Source organism: Plasmodium inui, assembly GCF_000524495.1.
Source record: "Plasmodium inui San Antonio 1 unplaced genomic scaffold supercont1.2, whole genome shotgun sequence".
Classification (NCBI taxonomy): domain Eukaryota; phylum Apicomplexa; class Aconoidasida; order Haemosporida; family Plasmodiidae; genus Plasmodium; species Plasmodium inui.
The window spans coordinates 256020-274081 of record NW_008481836.1 but is presented as its reverse complement, the minus strand read 5'-3'; the positions used below and the strand labels follow the sequence as shown (position 1 = coordinate 274081).

Here is an 18062-nt window from a genome sequence, read left to right as displayed (position 1 = left end):
AAAAAAAAAAAAATAGTGAAATTTAAAGGACGAACAGATTTACGGATGTGACACGGACATCTGTGCATTTGCATGTCTATATAAATCACGTGAAGCCATGAAAATGGGATGTACAATTCTGACACACACGTATGTAAGTGTATAAACGCACAATTATATAATTATGTAAATTTATAAACACCTGTTTATGTAACAATTTGTTAGCCCCACATATAAATTGCGAAGACAACATCAATTCCAGTTAAATTGCAACTTCGGAAGTTAATTCACAAAAATTGAATATTGCTGACAACTGTCCATTGGAAAACACCATGAGCCCGCTTTGTAGCAAAGGTGTAGACACGTTCGTGTATGTAAATACATACATATGCATATTCACTCGCGTGTACCCTTTTGCGACCTCGATTTTGTCGTGCGAAGGCGCAATTTTCATTTTGAAAGCTGCCCATCAGCCATTCCCCCCTTCACAAAACAAAGGAACTTCATCTCATTTTTCTCTTTCAAACTTTATAGGCATGATAATTATGCATTACTGCAATTTCTACATAGCCCCTGCGAAATTGTCATTTTTTAAAAAAATGTGATACCTCATCACACTGAGAAGATCTTTTTCAAAATAGCTCATATATTTTTTGCCAAATTTTAGTTTGCCCTGATAATAATATACTGTTCCTTTATTTAAGTAAGGCATTCATCGAGGGAGCAGCAGAAGGATGAGAAAAAAAAAAAACAAAAAAAAACAGATATATGTATGTATGCCTCTAATCCGCGTAAAAATCACTACGTTGTGCTATTGCCGCTTATCCAACAACTTCTCATGTATTAACATTACACGCAGATGTACGCAACGCCAATTCACATGTACCTTTTTTATGTGTATTTTCTCCCCTTTTAGAAAATGTTCGCAACAGTGATATCCCCCGTGGTGACGGTGCAGCCTGCACCAGTTGTTTACACAACTACGTACAGTGTTGTGCCACAAACAGTTGTGTACACGGTTCCACAGACCATACCGATTATTAAAAATATTCAAGTTATCCCTTCCCGACAAGTATGTCTTAGCTACGCGTACGCCTCCCCCGTAACGACAGTTATCCTTTAAAATTCGATGTGGACATCTGATGGATGTTGGGAAAGATGAAGAGAAATTTAATGAAGCGGAATAGGAGTAGGCACTTGGCGATGAATTTTGTCTTTATGCACGTCCACAAAAGAGTGTTACTCAAGTATGAACATTTCATTAGTGTTAAGAAGGGATATTAACCATTTGGAAATAGTATCAAGGGGTAGAGAAAAAATATTCAGGAAACATTATATGGAGAACTAATGAAATAACTTTCGAGATGTCTATTATTGGAGAGGAAAAACAATTTGAGAGGGGACCATAAAAATTTCTTATATTTTTTCGTTTACTAATATGTTTACATATAAAAAAAAAGAAAATTTTATTATTGAATTATCCGTGGCGTGCTTTTCGAAATGGATTTCCTTCCACGACATCTTCGAAAAACATGTTGTATGTGCATGCCTCCTTACTTTGCATTCCTTTCAGTTTTTTCGTTTTTGCTCTTTGCACTTATGAGCGTTTGTGTGCTTTCTTTTTTACGTGTAAACATGCTTATATATATCATGGAGTTTTATTGAATTTTTTTACTCTCCCCATTTTAAGAATCAACTAACATGCTAGATTATAAAAAATTTAATTCCGAATCTAAGCTTTTTTCTCTTTGGCCCTAGACAAACCACTTGTGTGTGTTTTTTAAACCTAGCTTGTTCTGCGCTGGTCAATTTTGCAACAATATCACAAGTGAGTTTTGGCCCAAGTGGTTATAAAATTTTTAGCTTAAAATTTCTTGGCAATGACCTTCCCAGTTCAGCGATACGCGGTGGCATGAACAAGCAGGACAAGAAAAAAAAAATTAAAACTAACAAAATTACCCTGCTCGTTAATAATTTTTTTTTTCTGCAATTTTCCGTATTAATAGGTATATTTGCCAAAAAAAAAACATCTCGCTATATGTTGCTAGCCAATTTTTGCTACTTTCTGAAAAAAAAAAAAAAAGCTACCTACCTATTTGCACGCAGGAAAGCAGAGAAATACGGGAAATCATGTAACAAATATAGCTGTCAAAAGTACATGTCACTTTTCGAGCACAATTATGCCGTTGTTGAAAAGCTGTCATTAGAACGAGACAAAAATAATATCCTTTTGCTCACGAAAAAAGTTATAAAGCTATTTTTTTTTTTTTTTTACAATTTTAAAGAATAGCTAGCTAAAAAATTAAATAATTCACGAAAAAATGTAGACAGTTTTTAACTTCATTTTTGTTCCATCTTGTTTTTCTTATTGTTTTCCTTTGTTTACATTTAATTTTTGAGCAATATTTCTTTACATTATTTTATTCTTTAGAACTTTTTTCTCCAACAATTTCTATAGTATCGATCCGGACGAGTCCAACAAACCATTTTTGAGCACACCGAAGATTTCCCAATTTTTCAACGCCTTCTACGGACCACAAATAACAGCAGTTGCGCCGCTTGTGATAGAAATTTTTTAATCCTTAGCATACCCCCCTTCGTAAAGATGTCTATCGTTTATGTTCCCAATTCCGCGGTGGTTTACAGGTCGTGCGTGTCTGTACCCGTGATTGCAACATCGAAGATTTACACAATTCAGACCCCATCCACACCAACAATTGTTACTGCATCGACAGGAGTTGTGTCTGTACCGGCAGTTGTACCCGTATCAGCAGTACTGTCTGTACCAGCCGTTGTACCCGTATCAGCAGCTGTGTCGGCGCCGGCAGTACAAGTCTACACCTCAAAGACAGTTTTTGCTAACCCGATGGAAGTTTCTACCATTATTATATGATATTCAAGGAATCACAAATGACGGCACGAGCGCAATACAACGGCGTTTACAAAGAACAGAACCAGAAGCTGTCCCCAATCGTGTCGACCAAGGCGGGGAAGAAAATTTAAAATGGATCAGATAAGACGCTCCAAAAAAGAATACATTTCAAAGGAATATGAAATTTCAAGAAAAATTTAATGCTGATACATTAACGCGCATAAATACATTTTTATGCGAGATGCACATATCTGGTGGCGCATTAAATTTACAACCGTTTCGCCAAAAGTACATTTGTAGCCCTTTAAATGTTGCGTTATATCTTACACACTACTCTTTAAATTGACATTCTATTTTTTCGCCATTTTTTAATGATTCAGACAAATGTTCCCCTTTCTATAGTCATGCAATGTGAACACTGTTGCATGAATTATCAAACTTGTTTTTTTAGTAAATTCCATTTTTTAAACTTAGCAAATGCGAGAAGTTTTTGCTTGAGAAAAAAAAAAAAAAAACTTAAAAATAAATCCGCTGAGCTGAAGCGAAATTAACCTAAACGGATTGAAAACAAATGGGGGGATGCCACAAACACGTTTGTATGTAGATGCGCGCATATGGCTGTGCCCCCCCTTCTGCAGATATCTGCCAAATGGAAACAAGGATGTCTCCAACTAAAAAAGAGGAAATATTTGTAGTTAAAAGGGATGTTGGATGAAATTCTTCAGCATTTGACCCTTATCTGGGCAGCTGAGAGGCGCCAAAGCAAACACTACAATTTTTATAGCCATGGTGAGGGTTCAAATTTTCCAAAAGTTGGAAGTGTAAAGAAGAGAACTCCTTAACATGGTATTCAAACATAAGGAGTAATCAAAGCATGATCCATATTTTCTCATATTTCGGTTTTTCCCCACCGCCCGATATGACAATGCATTATTTTTCAAAGAAACCGTAATGCATTTCACAGTAATACTTACACCCCCTCCTGTGTTCTTTCATTCTTGAGACTTCGTACATACATATTATGTGCAATTAGTGCCTTAATATTTTTAATTCTATTCACAACATCGTCAATTAGGTCGGTGAAAACGTCGAACTGTTTTATCACAATGTTGGAGAGAACTGATTGCTTCACCGAGTCGGGTAACACTTTGACTTGAAAAGCGTAAATGCAACAATAGCCAAAATTACTTTCTACTTCTGCATGCACAACGTCGTTTGGGGTTATGGGACCTATTCCACCATGAACGACGGATATTTTAACATTATACACTTTTTGGAGATTTTCAAATTCGTCTAGAAATATGTCGAACATTCCAACATAGTTGGTTCTGATTATGATTGGTATAACTGGGCAATTTTTTGGGGGCAGTTCTATATGCTCAGGGCTACTTGATGCTTGGGAATTATTTGCGTTGCTCTTTTCTTCATCATAGAGATATGCATTAATCTCCTCTTCAGTTAGTTTTTCTTCGCCCAGGAGTTTTCTCCTTAGAATTTCATTTTTCAAAATCATTTGTTTTTCGTAAAAAATTTGTCTCTCTTTTTCGATCTCCCTTTGCCTCGTTTTGTTTCTCCACGTTTCCATAAGCTCATTGTTTCTTTGCAGGATTTTTTTCGCCCACGTCTCTTCGCTTTCTTCGTAGTACCATGGCTCGTTGAGATTCTTCTCATCGGTGTACGTTTGGCTATGAGAATCCGCCGCTTCTTGAGAAGATTGCCCATTCGTTGCGCTGGATTTATGGGTGTGTCTGCTCTTCCTTCCTCTTCCAGGAGGGGCTTTTCCCAACACGAGGTGTGTCTTTTCTTTCCCCTCGTGTGCGTCCTTTTTCCCCCCTTTCGCACACTCATACAGTGTAGCACTTTCCGTGTTATAAGGTCTGCTTGGAACATGATTATTTGCTTTGTTTGTGATATCTTTGGCTGCTTCCCATTGGTCATGTGTCACGGGATTTATATTTGGTGCATCGCTTGGGATGTTTGGCTGGTCCTTCTCTTGGTGACTGCCCCCTCCCCGGTAGGAACTGACTAACTCGTCCACCTGTTCACACCCGTTGTGGCTTTCAAAAAAGGAAAAGGTGTTTTCTTCAGGTACTAAAATGCTATCATTTGAATCATCCTGCGAGAGGATAGATTGTATTTTATTTTTTTTAACTCTTGATTGGTCTTCATATTTGTTTTCTTCCTCCAATTGGATTACTACAGATTCTTCTTCCTTCTTCCTTTGCGTGTTACTTTTGTGAAATTCCTGCACAGAGACATCTTCGAATATGTTTTCCTTTTCTATGCCGAACTCTTCGATGGCTTTTCTTTTATCCGACATCGCGAGTCGATTTTGATAAATATCTTCCGCATGGAATTCATTTTTCTTCATGTCATTTTCCCAGGACACTTTGATTTCTTTTCCAGTTACTTGTAGAGTGCTTAACTTTTCGACCATGAGTCTATATTGACATAACCTAAAAGCGTTACTCTGTGGGAGGGTAAAGATTAAATCATCCGTTGTTGCGTTTCCGTGCTTCTTCATTCCACTGATTAGTACAGCCATCCCTATCGCGGCATAGCTGCAGCTTTCCTTAAAGTTACTATTAAACTTATACATTTTCTGAATTTTCCCAAATGCAGAACCGCATATAAAATAACTGCCTTCGATGAAAAATCCGTTTCGGACAATGACATGAAGAATTGTTCCCTTGCTGGAGTCTTTGCTTATGTCTATCACCATGCCCATGCCCACTGGGTTCTTATCTATGGCTAGTAGGCAGTCTGATTTTCTAATATACTTTTGCAGTAGGTTCAGATCTGATTTTCTCCTTTCCTTTGCTTTATCTGTGTTCTTCATGCTTGGCTCAGTTTTCTCCTCAAGGGGGACATTATGACGAGGTGTGTTCCCATCAGGGATGTTCTCATTAGTGGTATTATCACGCGAGTTCCCTCCCCCGAGGGAGTTCCCAACAGCTAAGTCAGCATCCCGTATGGCTTCACAAGTGTTGTAGAACCTGTTCACACTGTGATACGGCAAGTCAATATAATGAGAAATAAAAAACAGTCTGTTGATTAGCTTGTCCAAATTGTACCCCGTCAGCGACGATATAGCAATCGCGTTTTCAATTTCTTTTGAAAAATTATGCTTTAAATTTCCATCATCATACATATTTGTGCATTGCTTTCTTAACTCGGCTTTTACTATGGACTCATTTTCTCCATACAGGTCTGCTTTGTTTAGAACAAAAATGACTGGGATGCCAAATTTGTCTGCGTACTTAATTGCTTCCTCCGTTTGTATCTCTGCGCCTACTTCTAGGGAAATTAATATGATTAATATGTCTGAGAGGAAAGCTGCCCTTCCTCTGAAGATTTGAAAAACCTTATGTCCTGGGGTGTCGACAAAGGTGAATTTAAAAGGCCCACGTTCGAAATGTATAGGTTTTATATTTTGCGTGATACAGCCCGCTTCACTTAACGCCAAGTTGTTGTTCGTCATCTTGTCCAGCATGGTGGTTTTCCCATGGTTGATGTGCCCTATCACAGACACAACGGTGTAGTAGTTTTTTTTTTTATCGTCCAGTGGGGCACTTCGCTCGTTGGGGGGCAAACACGGGGGGTCATCACAGCTCCACTGTGCGTTGGGCAGTAACATGGGGGCATCATCACAGCTGCTCTGGCTTCGGGGTTCATTTGGGTTGGCTACCACAAGGGGGGAAGTTTCGTCGGGCGCATCCTTTGCATCGTTTGTGAATGCCCCTCGAAGCCTCAAAACATTGGCATGGTACTCCTCCGCCAAGTACACCTTCCTGTACACATCCTGGAGCGTCCCACTGCTTTTCTCTTCCTCTTCGCAAAATAATTCCACCTGGATGAGTCTCGGCTTAAATTTAAAAATTTTACTCACATAAGCAGCAGTGCTGTAGGGGATAATTACGTTCCTTTTGTTTACACTTTGGAAGGTCCTATCTTCTGGGTCCTTCCACTTATACGTGTTTCCACTCTTGTACACATTTGCCGCTTTGAAACAAGTATCGTAGTTTATATTGAGCATTAACCTAAGCTCGTGTATGGATATGTACGGCGGCAGCAGAATGATGGGAGATTTTTGTTTCCTCCCACTTATCAGTTTTTCCCTGAATACTCTCCGACCCACGGGGATGAATTTCCCTTTATATAGGAGCTTACAACAGAGGGTTATCATCCTTCTAATTTATCATTTTCTAGCTAGGCCATTGTTCCAGGGAGGAGGGGTGTTGAAATGGACGGCGATGAGGAGGAAGTGACTCCACTGGAGGGAGCCAAAAAAAGCAAGAAAATAAACTTTACAAATGAATAGAAAGAGAAGAAAAAAAATAACGCTTCTCCACTGTCACTATCCACACAAACCGGTTATCCTCCCACGGTAAAGGGCCACTCTGGAGGTTCGCTACTACTACGTAACGGTTTAGCCCCTGCATAAGTTGCGCCCCGGTTGTGCATCTTCACACCATGTAGATTTTGTAAAAAATATGAAAATGCAAGGAGAAGTAAAAAAACAGGGAAGGAAAGGAAAGGAATAGAAAAGAGAATACATGTTTCTTTATGCTTCTATCCCTCTCGAATTATGCTGCTCTGCCCCCGGTGGTCCTGGCCCAATCTTTTTGTGTGCCCCTAATTTCGTGCACAAATATATATTGTGGAATCGGCACCCCTTGGCGCAAGAACATTCTGGGGCACATTCACACGTGTACGCAGCCTTTTCGAGGAAATCTACCTCTAAGTGACACTATTGTTACACTGATTTAATAGCCGTAGAAATGGTCAGTTCTTTTTTCTTCTTTTTCCCACCATAGTATGTCCCTAGCTCCGGTTGAGATTTCCCCATGGTCAGGAATCACATCATTTACGCACAAACAGAGGAGCATCGAAAAATCATGTTGATATGGTACTTCGCGTGAACAGAATTTCTAGAGCGGGGCAGGTAAAGATTCAAAAGAAGAAAAAAAAACAGCCAGAGAAGCAGTTCAGATAGGTATGTAATAATGGGAAGTATTGTGAAGAAATGGGATCTGGTGAAGCCCAAAGTGTTCCTCACCCTTAGGTGGACTGAAAAATATTTTCACCACCTTAGCCTGAGCAATGAGTTGAAATATAAAAATGTAGAGACTTACCAGAGGTACTACATGTTTACCCAAATAAGAGGGAAGAAGAATCGGAAAAAAAGAGAGAGACCAAACTTAAATGATGAGCAGAAGAAAGCAAAATTGAAAATTCCCCCTGTGAGGTTGGAGGATAGGACAACGGTGTGCGAACCTCCAACGGTTATTAGCAAAAATATTAAAAAGGAAATTATGAAAGTCTGTGTTGGGAAGGAAAGAACGAGGAGACATTTTAAATTCAGAAATAAATATCGAATAAGTAAATTGTTAAATCTAACTCACGATCAGGAAAATATAAAAGAGAAGAAAAAAAACCCAAGCACATTTGTAACTCCGCTAACAAAATTACAACATGAAGCCACCTTGCCAAGAACGATGCACCATGACAGATTTAGTTTTCCTCACTCCTTTCAATATTCGGTCATATGGCATGGGTCTTCTATTGTGGACCAAGAGGAGAATAACATTTGCTTTTTCAGTTCCTACATTAGGGATTTATCCCTGTCTGCGCGGGAAAGGAAAAAAGTTACGGACATTTTGGGGGAGGAGCGGGTTGACGCCACAAACGAAATGATCTTCCTCGAGAGCAACTTCTTCAACACGTACAACCACAACGCTGCGTACTTGGGGGACGTTGTCCAGTTTTTGATTCGCCGGGTTCGCAGTTTGTGATGGGCCGATTGGAATTTCAGGAGGTGATTATCATTTCAAGAGGTGAATCCTGCTACCTGGATTGACTTGCCCATCCCTGCGCGTTTCCCTTCGGAGGGCAGAAGAAAACCGAGTTCACTACGTCGCCAAGGTAAAATGCCAATCGGTGGGATCGAGAAAATACGTCGACGCAGAGGAGTGGAAAGCTAGGACAGCCTGTACTGGATGTACTTGTCTAGGGTTTCACAGGAGTAGCCCAATTGGTCGAAGCTCCGCTTTATGCTCTGAGAAGGGGGAAAATAAAAATAATGTACGCAACGAAATGATGGGAGGAAAATGATGGGAGCAATATAACGGGAGCAGAATAACGGGAGCAAATGATTGGAGCCAAATAAGCGTGTTTTCCCCATCTATGACAACCGCGGAGGTACTGAGGATCAAAAATCGACTTCCAACCTTCAATTCCTCATCCGTAATTTTGACCGTAGGTATTTGCTTGGCTATTAGATCGAATATTTTGCTGTGCTTTATTTTGACGCTGAAGGACAGGGGAAGGGCATCAAATATACGAGTTATACAGGTGCAAGCAGGCATATTATACAGCATCTCCAAAGCTATGTTGATCGGCTCAGGGATAATCCTCCCTATGGAAATCCAAGCCGAAACATACGTTTAGGCAGCATAAATGTATATGTGTACTGCCACTCCTGTTGGCATTTCCCCCCACACACTTTTTTTTTTTCTTTTTTTCTTTTTTTAACAACATAGTCCATTGTGCATGCAATGTGGGTGGATTCTCAACCAGGAGATGCACTTACGTCCAATAGGAAGTGACTATCTTGATAAAGATCTTGGAAGGAATGTAGATATCGGCAGTAAGTGCTAAATGAATATACACAGAAGCTCTTTTAAATAATTCGATGTGTTTATGGCCTACTTTGCTATAGGCTCCAATTATATGTACGTAGGAAATGAAAATCTGTTGAAGCTCTTTTTTACTCAGTTGGTGCATTTTGGTCTTTTCGCTCTCATACAATTTGACTATAGCATCTGCTACTGTGTCCATAATGGATGAGTTCACTTTATTAAAGTAAGTCAGTGACAAACAGAGGACAGACAAATCTTGTAACGAATAGGAACCTATGATTGGAAGAATTATATCAACACATCGCTCGTATATTTTACTGTCATTAATTTTTATTTGTTTAAAATGATTAATGATAGACGAAATTTCTCTGGGTGTTAGCTCTTTATGAAATTTGTAAAACTTCTGTTCTATTAATCTCCATATGTAGAGGTCATATATCTGGCACGTCCTTATTTTGCAGCTCAGCTTGTATAGGCTACTTGCATTTTGGCAGTTCTCCAAAGATCTGTATAAATCGTACAGATATGCATTCTTCGAGTTAATGTTTCTGCTGATTTGTTGTGTGTAGCTGATTTGTTTCTTTGAGAGGAGGTAAAGCGTTACCCCACTTGTCGGGTCGTGTCTCCTACATGAGTGACTAACGCAGTGGAGAATTTTCCCCATGGGGCGCAGTGCTCGTGACATGCGTTTGGGGGGGAAACAAGTTGGATCTGTGTTTTGCCTGGGAACAACATGGTGATACAGCTGACAGGACGCGGCACTACAACTCGCTTATTAAAGGTGGCAACCCAAAAAGAAGAGCCAAATTATTCCCCTTGCTAGTTCCCTTTTTGGCTATGCGGAGACGCTACTAGCAAAGGGACCTACAGGCGTGTACACTAAAATGAGCACTCATACGTACGCACAGGTGCACTTATGTATCCTTATGCATGATGGTCATTTTGTTAAAAATGCTGGACCTAGAAGAAGCTTCACGCGTCAGCAATCCATAGGGGTGAAAGTACGCCCCCTTAGTCATCATGTGGGTGAAGCGGCTGGAGTAGCTGTTGGAGCGCCTTTTGCAGATGGGGGAAGTTCTTAAAAAAAGTGGTGAAACATTTCAAGTGGAGCAGAAAGGGCTGCGCGACGGTGAAAAGCAATTCAAAGCGAGGCGAAGATATATGACCCCCCTTGGACGACCCCCCTTTTCGTGCTTTAACGAACACTGCGAAGCGGAACATGCGCGCTCACTGGGGAACATTCTGAAATGTTTTATTTATCCGTTTATTTTGCTTCTTTACTTTCTTACTTTTTTATTTTACTTTATTTTTTTTCACACTTTTGCGCCAGTTAAAAGATGCCAACAGAGAGAGAACAGCGCGATCTGCGCACATGCCTTTTGTGACGTACACAATTTTCCGTTTTGCGTGGGCAAGGGAAATCATCCCACCTGAGCTGCCAAGAACAGAGCGCATACTTCCGTACTTTAGCACCTCTAAACATTTTTTCCTACAACGAATAAAAATTCCCCCATTTTCGCCAATGCCCATGTGTGTATTTCCCTGTTATGTGAAAAGGTCTGTTGGCGAGCGACATGCTGGCTAGCACAATGTGTAATTCGCTGAAGCAAAGAGGGCAATTTGGTAAAAAAGTAATGTCCATATGTACACACTTGCGTAGACGTATGCCTCAAAATGTGTAAACGCGTACATATGCGGGGGGGTGTATGTACGGATATGCATATACATCGCTTGCTCATCTTGCGAATACCACAGCCCTGATCACACAACACGATGGATATCAACTTGTACATCCACAGTATTGAAGCGGAGCTGGCCACGAGGGACACAACTGTGAGGGAGGACGACGAGGAGGAAGAAAATGTGGTGTACTGCCTGCACATTAAAGTGGAGAGTGGCGACGCGAGGGGAGATTCAAGCAGCCGGAGAAGCAGTGGGGCAGGCAATGGGTCAACCAGTGGGGCAAACGGTTGGACAAACAGTTCGTCAAACGGTCAGCCAAGTATTGACGCAAATGGCCGCCACTATGGCGCGGAGCGTGTTCTGAAGAACGAAACGCCGAATGGACTCTTTTACGAAACGCCATGGTACATGTGCGTGAAGAAGGGACAAAATGAAATATGCATCATGTCTTACGAAGTCAACATTTCACACGCGTTTAACATGCTGGAGAGGGACGTGAGTAAATGTGACGCGAAAAATGGGGGCAGCTGCACCTTGGGGGGGTGCGAAGGGGGAATGGTCCTTCCCTCACCCAGGGAGCATTCCTTTCCCTAGATGATGTGCAGCCTGTGATTTCCCCTTCCCCCAGGGGTTAATCGTAAAAGATAATAACTTCCTATCAGTGTGTATCACTCCCTTCACGGTTGTCTTCCTTTTTTTTTTTCCCCCATGCGTAGGAGGGACTCACCCTGTACGTGCTGCGTAAAGACCTGAACAAAGACAAAGTCGATTACCTGCACCGAAGCGAATTGAACATGAAGAACAGAAGACTCTACGATAAGAACTATTGTATCCTTTTCGAAAATGATAAACTAAAGGGGAAAATAAAAGTGTATTTAAAAAATGGAATCATATATAATCATACATTAAGTGAAATAAAAACGGGTAATTATTTGAAAGACGTCCATTTGCAGAAATTCTTTCCAAGTGAATTTCCCACAGAGTCAGGTCAACCACAACTGGACGACAAGATTGAACATGGTCCAAAAGAACAAAGCGGATTGTCACAAGACAAGCATATAATTAACGAGTTTAATGAACTGCTTAACGTGAGGAGAGTTTTATACTGGGTGTACATAGACGACAACGGGAAGGAACAGGGGCCGTTCAACAGCAACACCATTTTTACTTGGATCATAAATGAGTATTTTGAGGACGATACGTTAATCAGATTACACGATAAGGGTAAGTACTACAAAATGTGCGAAGTGATTAGCTATATTGAAAAAAACGTGTTACTAAATTGTGGAAGCCATGAACTGGTTGGTGAAAACATGGGGAACAACATTCAGGGTTCCTTTCCCCAGGGAGTGAATATTAACTGGGAAGTTTCGAGAGAGAGCCAAACGAAGAAACAGAAAAGTTTCATGCACGGGGGAGCTACTACCCCAAATAACATGGGCGGTTACGTCATAAACAGAAGTGATATGTATTCTCCTGAAGGGGAGTACATTGGACAGTACACAAAGAAGACTTCCCTAGAATTAAACAACAAGGATAGAAGGGAGGATGGGACAAAGAAACCCACTTGTGATGTTCGCAGTAAGAGTGAAGATTTTCCAAAGGGGGCAGATGTCACAATTTATAATACAGCACATAATAACAAAAATGTAAAAAAAAAAAATCAAGTGAAAAGGCTGAAAAAGGAGATTAAAAGGATCAAAGACGAAATGGTTAAGTTGAAGGAGAGTGCTTGCTCGAGTAGACGTCCCATTTATGATGATCCGGAGGTGGAAGCACGTCACGACTGGTCCCCTCCTTGTGGGGAGAACAGGGTGTCCAATGTAACGTCCAATTTAACCTCCAACGGGGCATCGAAACAGAATTACAGCATCCCCCAAAAGGAATCACAGATTAGTACAAATAATAATGTAACTCATGAGACGACTCACAATGGGCCTCCCCAAGAAAATGCCAGACCAGACACACATCGGTGTGAACAGAACGTAGGGAGAAATACCGCCCAGAATAACGGAGAAAGTGTAAAAACTGGACATGTTAAAGCGTGTGTAAATTACACCAATTCTGCTTTTTCAAGCGAAGCTGACATGATCGAAAAAATAATTAGTGACATTAATGAAGAGTTTCGAATAAAAGAGATTCACCAAAAACAGAGGTGCATGGAAATTGCCATGAGTAGTATAAGTCAAGCTCAGGAGTGCCTTCTCAACATAAAGAAGAAGAGAATGACTTCCTACCTGAACAGAATAATCAACTTATCAATTCATGACGAGGCAATATACATCGGGGAGGACAATCGCGAAATGGTCTCTATGGAGCGGAGACACTTGAAGAAGAAAGCGCCGAATGATGGCACCTTTCGACGTATACGCAGCGTTGCTTATGATGGCTTGTGTGAAACATGCCCAACGTGTGCTACTCCAAAGAAAATAATCCTTAACAAGAGTGCGTTAGGAAGTATCTACCACGTGATGGGCAAAAAGGGTTACTTCCACGCGAGGGGGAAGTTCTCAAACGGGGGCCTCGAAAGGTCACCGAGGAGGCAGAAGAAGGTGGGATATTCGTTAGTAATAAATGAGGGGTCGCTGAAAAGTGTTGAGAAGGTTAAAGTGGTGAATGGGGGAAGGAGGGAACAGGGAAGAAGGGAAGAATTGGCAAGCAGCAGGGAAAACAAGAGGGAAAACAAGGGTGAAAATAAGAGGGCGCAAGGAAGGAGCTGCGAGGAAGTTTCCAAGGAACAGGCAACCACTCTGTGCCTCAACCGCCAGAACAACGCAGAAGTTGTGTACAACTACTACATAAGTTACGACCAATTTTTAAAGTGCATAATTTTGATACAGCGCAGTGTAAGGACGTGGTTAACCAGAAGAAAAAGGCGTAGCTCCGGGGGGAGCAAAAATCAATACGATGTTCGTAAATCGGAAGAATTAGGCCACTGCTGTCCTCTTAGGAGTAACGCCTTAGGTGACAACGATGGGGAGAAAGAGAAAGACCCAGGAGAGCATCCAACTGGAATAAAAAAAGAAAAGTACAACTCAGAGATAATAAATCGTATATTCGAAAAGGTGCAGTTTGTGAATAATGAAAAGAAGGAAATACATGAATCGTATGCTACTTTTTTCGAGCAAGAAATGGGAAACAAAATGGAAGGGAGAAAAGCATCCATATTCTCATCCCTGCCACATAGTGTTGAGGCGGAGAGAGATGACATTCCCGTGGGTTCCTCGCCAAATGGTAACTATCTTTTTCATAAGAACAACCAGATGAATAATTATGAGCAAGATCAACTGAAGAGGAGGTGCGACGAGAGGGGACTGCTTGACAGGGTTGACAAGCTTCATGGAGACCTATTTGAAAGTGGAGGCAACTCGCTCAGAAGGGGACACACCGAAATGGTTAAACAAACGTATGGCGTCAAAAATGACGATATAAATTTTGAGAAACCAGAGGTGAGATCATGTAAGCAAAACGTTCATGAGCTTCTGTGTAACCTCTTAAGTAAGTACAAAAATGCCAGCGAGGAAAATGGGACGAACGAAAAATTGAACAACCTCCACCCAAACGAACAATTTACACGTAACCTAAAAAAGTACAATAGCTTCCTCAAGTCGATAGAGAAAAAAGACATCTCTGGAAAGAGGGACACATTACTATCATTTGTGGACAACTTGAAATTTGATAACATATTGGGTGAAAAGAAAAGATATTGCCAACTGCAAAAGGGTTTAAAGAGCAGTTGTGCCATGCCCAGGCCAGGTTCGTTTCTCAGCTATAGAGAAACCCCCGCCAATAACTGCAGTTACAATGATAAAGGACAGAATGGAGTGGATGACGCTAGCACCAAGGGGGGAAGTAACATAGGCAGAAGTGACAACAAAGTGGCACAAATTAAATTTCTCCAAAAGGGCAATTTTTTTTGTAAAAATCTTTCTGAAAAGGATGGAAATGGGATGGACTATCCCGTGGGCAAAAATACTGTGAGCCATTTTTTGCTGAACAAAGTTGGCAATAAAAATTTGGAAAACACCATAACGGATAATATTTATGATGGATGTTATTCAGATCATTTCATAGCAGATCGTCACCGTGTCTTCATTACGAAGAGGTGAAAGGGGGGTCTTTTAAGTTGGGATGGCTGTCACTACAGAGAGACACTGTGTGCACATGTTGTGTACTTTTTTTTTCCTTTTTTTTTGTGTGTGTATAAGCGGTACACCGGACATACGTGGAGATGAGCAGCCTCCCCTTTTTTCGTTTCGAGGCGTCTTTCCCTTTTGTTTGATAAAATAAGAATGTTTTAGTTTTTACGAACACGTAAAATTTGTGTATGATATGTATTCGAAAATTTTCAATTTTTTTTTTTGTATAATCATTCATGCATGTAAGTGTTAATGCTCCTTTTTTAGCGGTGCTCGTGTAAGCTTCCGACTAGGGAAAAGTATATACCCACTACACGTAGGCGTCAATGTTACGTTATGTTATGTTATCCTTTTGTTAAATCTGCAGACTTAAGCCTCCTTCAGAATTACGCTTCTTTAATGTGTACCTTTTTAAAATCGCAGAGTTGCCAAAATGAAAGAGAAAAACGGCAAAGCATTTCTGCGTCGCTTTATGAACGTTCGTATATCTGCACAGGTGCACCTTTGCCCAGACGCGCAGTGACTGTCTTGCCTGTTAATAGGCGACACCCGGCAAAGGAGCTTCACATCTTGATGGGAAAAAAAAACGATTTTATGGCACCGAAGAGGATGCTACGTAGTTCAGCGGCCACTCACTCTTCTCTTTCTGGTCAGCTCAGAATAGGGTTATCGTTGTGCGGGGGGGAAATTGCAGGTGGTGCGCATTTTGTTGGGGGGGGGTTAATTTGGTGCAGGAGTAACACGAGGAAGGCTACGCACAGAAGTCTACCCAAGGAAGGCTACGTGAGGGGAAGACACACATGAACAAGCATGGGCATACAGTCACACACAAGCATATACCCCACTAAATATACGGCGTCGCCGCCTTCTGCTTCTTCGACACGTCCTTCAAAAGGTTGGAGTTTATCGTTCCGGGCCCCAACTCATAGCCAGTCTCGTACCCATGTTTTAACACATTCTCTAGGCAGGCATTTATTCTAATGGGGCTAGTCAACTGCAGAAGTAGAAGCTGTTTGATTATCTGTGGGTCATCATAAGCACAGCCATCGACATTTGAGATGACTGGAATCTTTAGCTTTCTGAAGGTGATCTGCTTTAAGGCATTTTCTAAAGCCTTCCTAGCTGGGAACATGTAGGACGAGTGGAACCCCCCCGAAATTTGTAACTCTTTAGTAAAAATGGCTTTATATTTTTCCTTTGCTAATTTGTTCAGATATTGCATACTTTCGGGTTTTCCACATAGACCGAATTTTTTTGGAGTCATATAACTGACAATAAAAATGTCCTCATTCATTTCTTTATTGACCTCTTCTATCAGGTTGTGAATACGATCTAGGGTTAGCCCAACAATTGCAATGGTGGTCATTTTGTATAACTTGGCACACTTCTGCATTGCCTTTCCTCTTTCCCTGGTTAAAAATACGCCTTCCTCAAAGGGCAAAGCTTCTGAACATGTTAAGGCAGAATATTCACCTAATGAGTATCCCATACATAAATTTAGCTTCATAACTGCGTCTTGATTTTCCTGTTTCAATTTTTCGTAGGCAGCAATGGAAACAGTATAAATGGATGGCTGTGAGATTTCTGAATCTTTTAATTTTTCTATTGGGCCATTTTTAATGACATCCATTAAATCGTAGCCCAGAACGGTACTCGCACGGTCATACATTTCTTTGGCATTTTTACACGTGTTGTATGTATTTAAGCCCATCGATATATACTGCTCTCCTTGTCCTGGAAAAAAAAAAGTGTATTGAGAGCTGTATGTTGCTATTCTATATTTTTCGAATTCTTTTAATTTCTTTTTTATGTAATGATCATTTTCAGATGATGTCATAATTTGTTCATTTACTTCCTCGCTCTGATATGGTTCTTTCGTTAACCTCCTCCTGTTGTTTTTGTTCACTCCTCTATGTAGCAGCCCGCTCACTGCTGTTTCCTTTCCTTTCAAAATGAAACTTTTGCATGCTTCCGAGTTCCACAGAATTATTTTTATCACTATTATGCTTATGGTTAGCAGTGTTCGGGACGTTATCATGTGCATTCTTCTTTGTGCGTGTATGTATGCGTGTGTCTGTTTTCTTGACGGCCTCCCCTTGCTCGCCCGAGTGAAAGTATTGCTATTGCGCCTGTGTTTGTTTAACCGTGCGCTGTTCTGACGTCCAAAAAAAAAAAAAAAAATACTCATATGTATACCTATATACACACTGTAGAGGGCAGAATCTTCCAATTCGCCTGCTTCACGAGATCGCGCGGAGCATTGACGTTTTTGGGGAGCTTCGTCAACTTGGCAGAATTACCTCACAGGGAGCTAAACATTCAAGGGCATTTTCCCCGTTCGGTGGGCTATCTCGCCGACTGGTTACCTATCCTCTTTCTTTTTGTTCTACTTCCTTGTTCTATCTTCTTCACTTCCCCGTGCCGTTTCTGTACACACTTATATGTACCCTTTTCAAAAGGTACATGCCGACAGAAGGGACCCTACTTGTTCTGTATATACGTGCAAACACACGCGTGGCCTCTTTATGTGCTACTGTTATGTTTGCGCTTCCTTAAGGTGTGCTCTCTTCTTCATTCTGGAGTGATGCCAGATTAAATGTTAAAATAGTAGAAAAGGCTAAACCGCATGATGGTGTACCAAAACGGTTAAAAAAAGAAAAAAAAAATTAAAAATTATCAAGTTACATCACTGCCACTTTTAGCATACACTTTTGTGTCAAAAAGAAAAAAAAAATGCATCCACGTCGT

At 40.8% G+C, this 18062-nt stretch overlaps 5 protein-coding genes across 5 annotated transcripts; 2 read left to right on the top strand and 3 right to left on the bottom strand.

Annotated features, from left to right (window-relative positions):
• Positions 1–3821: 3821 nt before the first annotated feature.
• On the bottom strand, positions 3822–7037 carry C922_00499 (hypothetical protein; the record flags this gene model as incomplete). Its single annotated transcript, XM_008816115.1, has 1 exon — positions 3822–7037. The coding sequence occupies one exon, from the start codon at positions 7035–7037 to the stop codon at positions 3822–3824; it is 3216 nt and encodes a 1071-aa protein (XP_008814337.1).
• An 820-nt stretch (positions 7038–7857) lies between these two features.
• Positions 7858–8646, top strand: C922_00498 (hypothetical protein; the record flags this gene model as incomplete). Its single annotated transcript, XM_008816114.1, has 1 exon — positions 7858–8646. One exon carries the CDS (start codon positions 7858–7860, stop codon positions 8644–8646), a length of 789 nt encoding a protein of 262 aa, XP_008814336.1.
• A 185-nt stretch (positions 8647–8831) lies between these two features.
• On the bottom strand, positions 8832–10156 carry C922_00497 (hypothetical protein; the record flags this gene model as incomplete). Its single annotated transcript, XM_008816113.1, has 3 exons — positions 8832–8909; positions 9082–9163; positions 9444–10156. The coding sequence occupies 3 exons, from the start codon at positions 10154–10156 to the stop codon at positions 8832–8834; spliced, it is 873 nt and encodes a 290-aa protein (XP_008814335.1).
• Positions 10157–11265: 1109 nt separating this feature from the next.
• Positions 11266–15284, top strand: C922_00496 (hypothetical protein; the record flags this gene model as incomplete). The annotated part of the gene is made up of 2 exons (XM_008816112.1): positions 11266–11670; positions 11892–15284. The coding sequence occupies 2 exons, from the start codon at positions 11266–11268 to the stop codon at positions 15282–15284; spliced, it is 3798 nt and encodes a 1265-aa protein (XP_008814334.1).
• An 874-nt stretch (positions 15285–16158) lies between these two features.
• On the bottom strand, positions 16159–17358 carry C922_00495 ([acyl-carrier-protein] S-malonyltransferase; the record flags this gene model as incomplete). Its single annotated transcript, XM_008816111.1, has 1 exon — positions 16159–17358. One exon carries the CDS (start codon positions 17356–17358, stop codon positions 16159–16161), a length of 1200 nt encoding a protein of 399 aa, XP_008814333.1.
• Between the last annotated feature and the right edge of the window lie 704 nt (positions 17359–18062).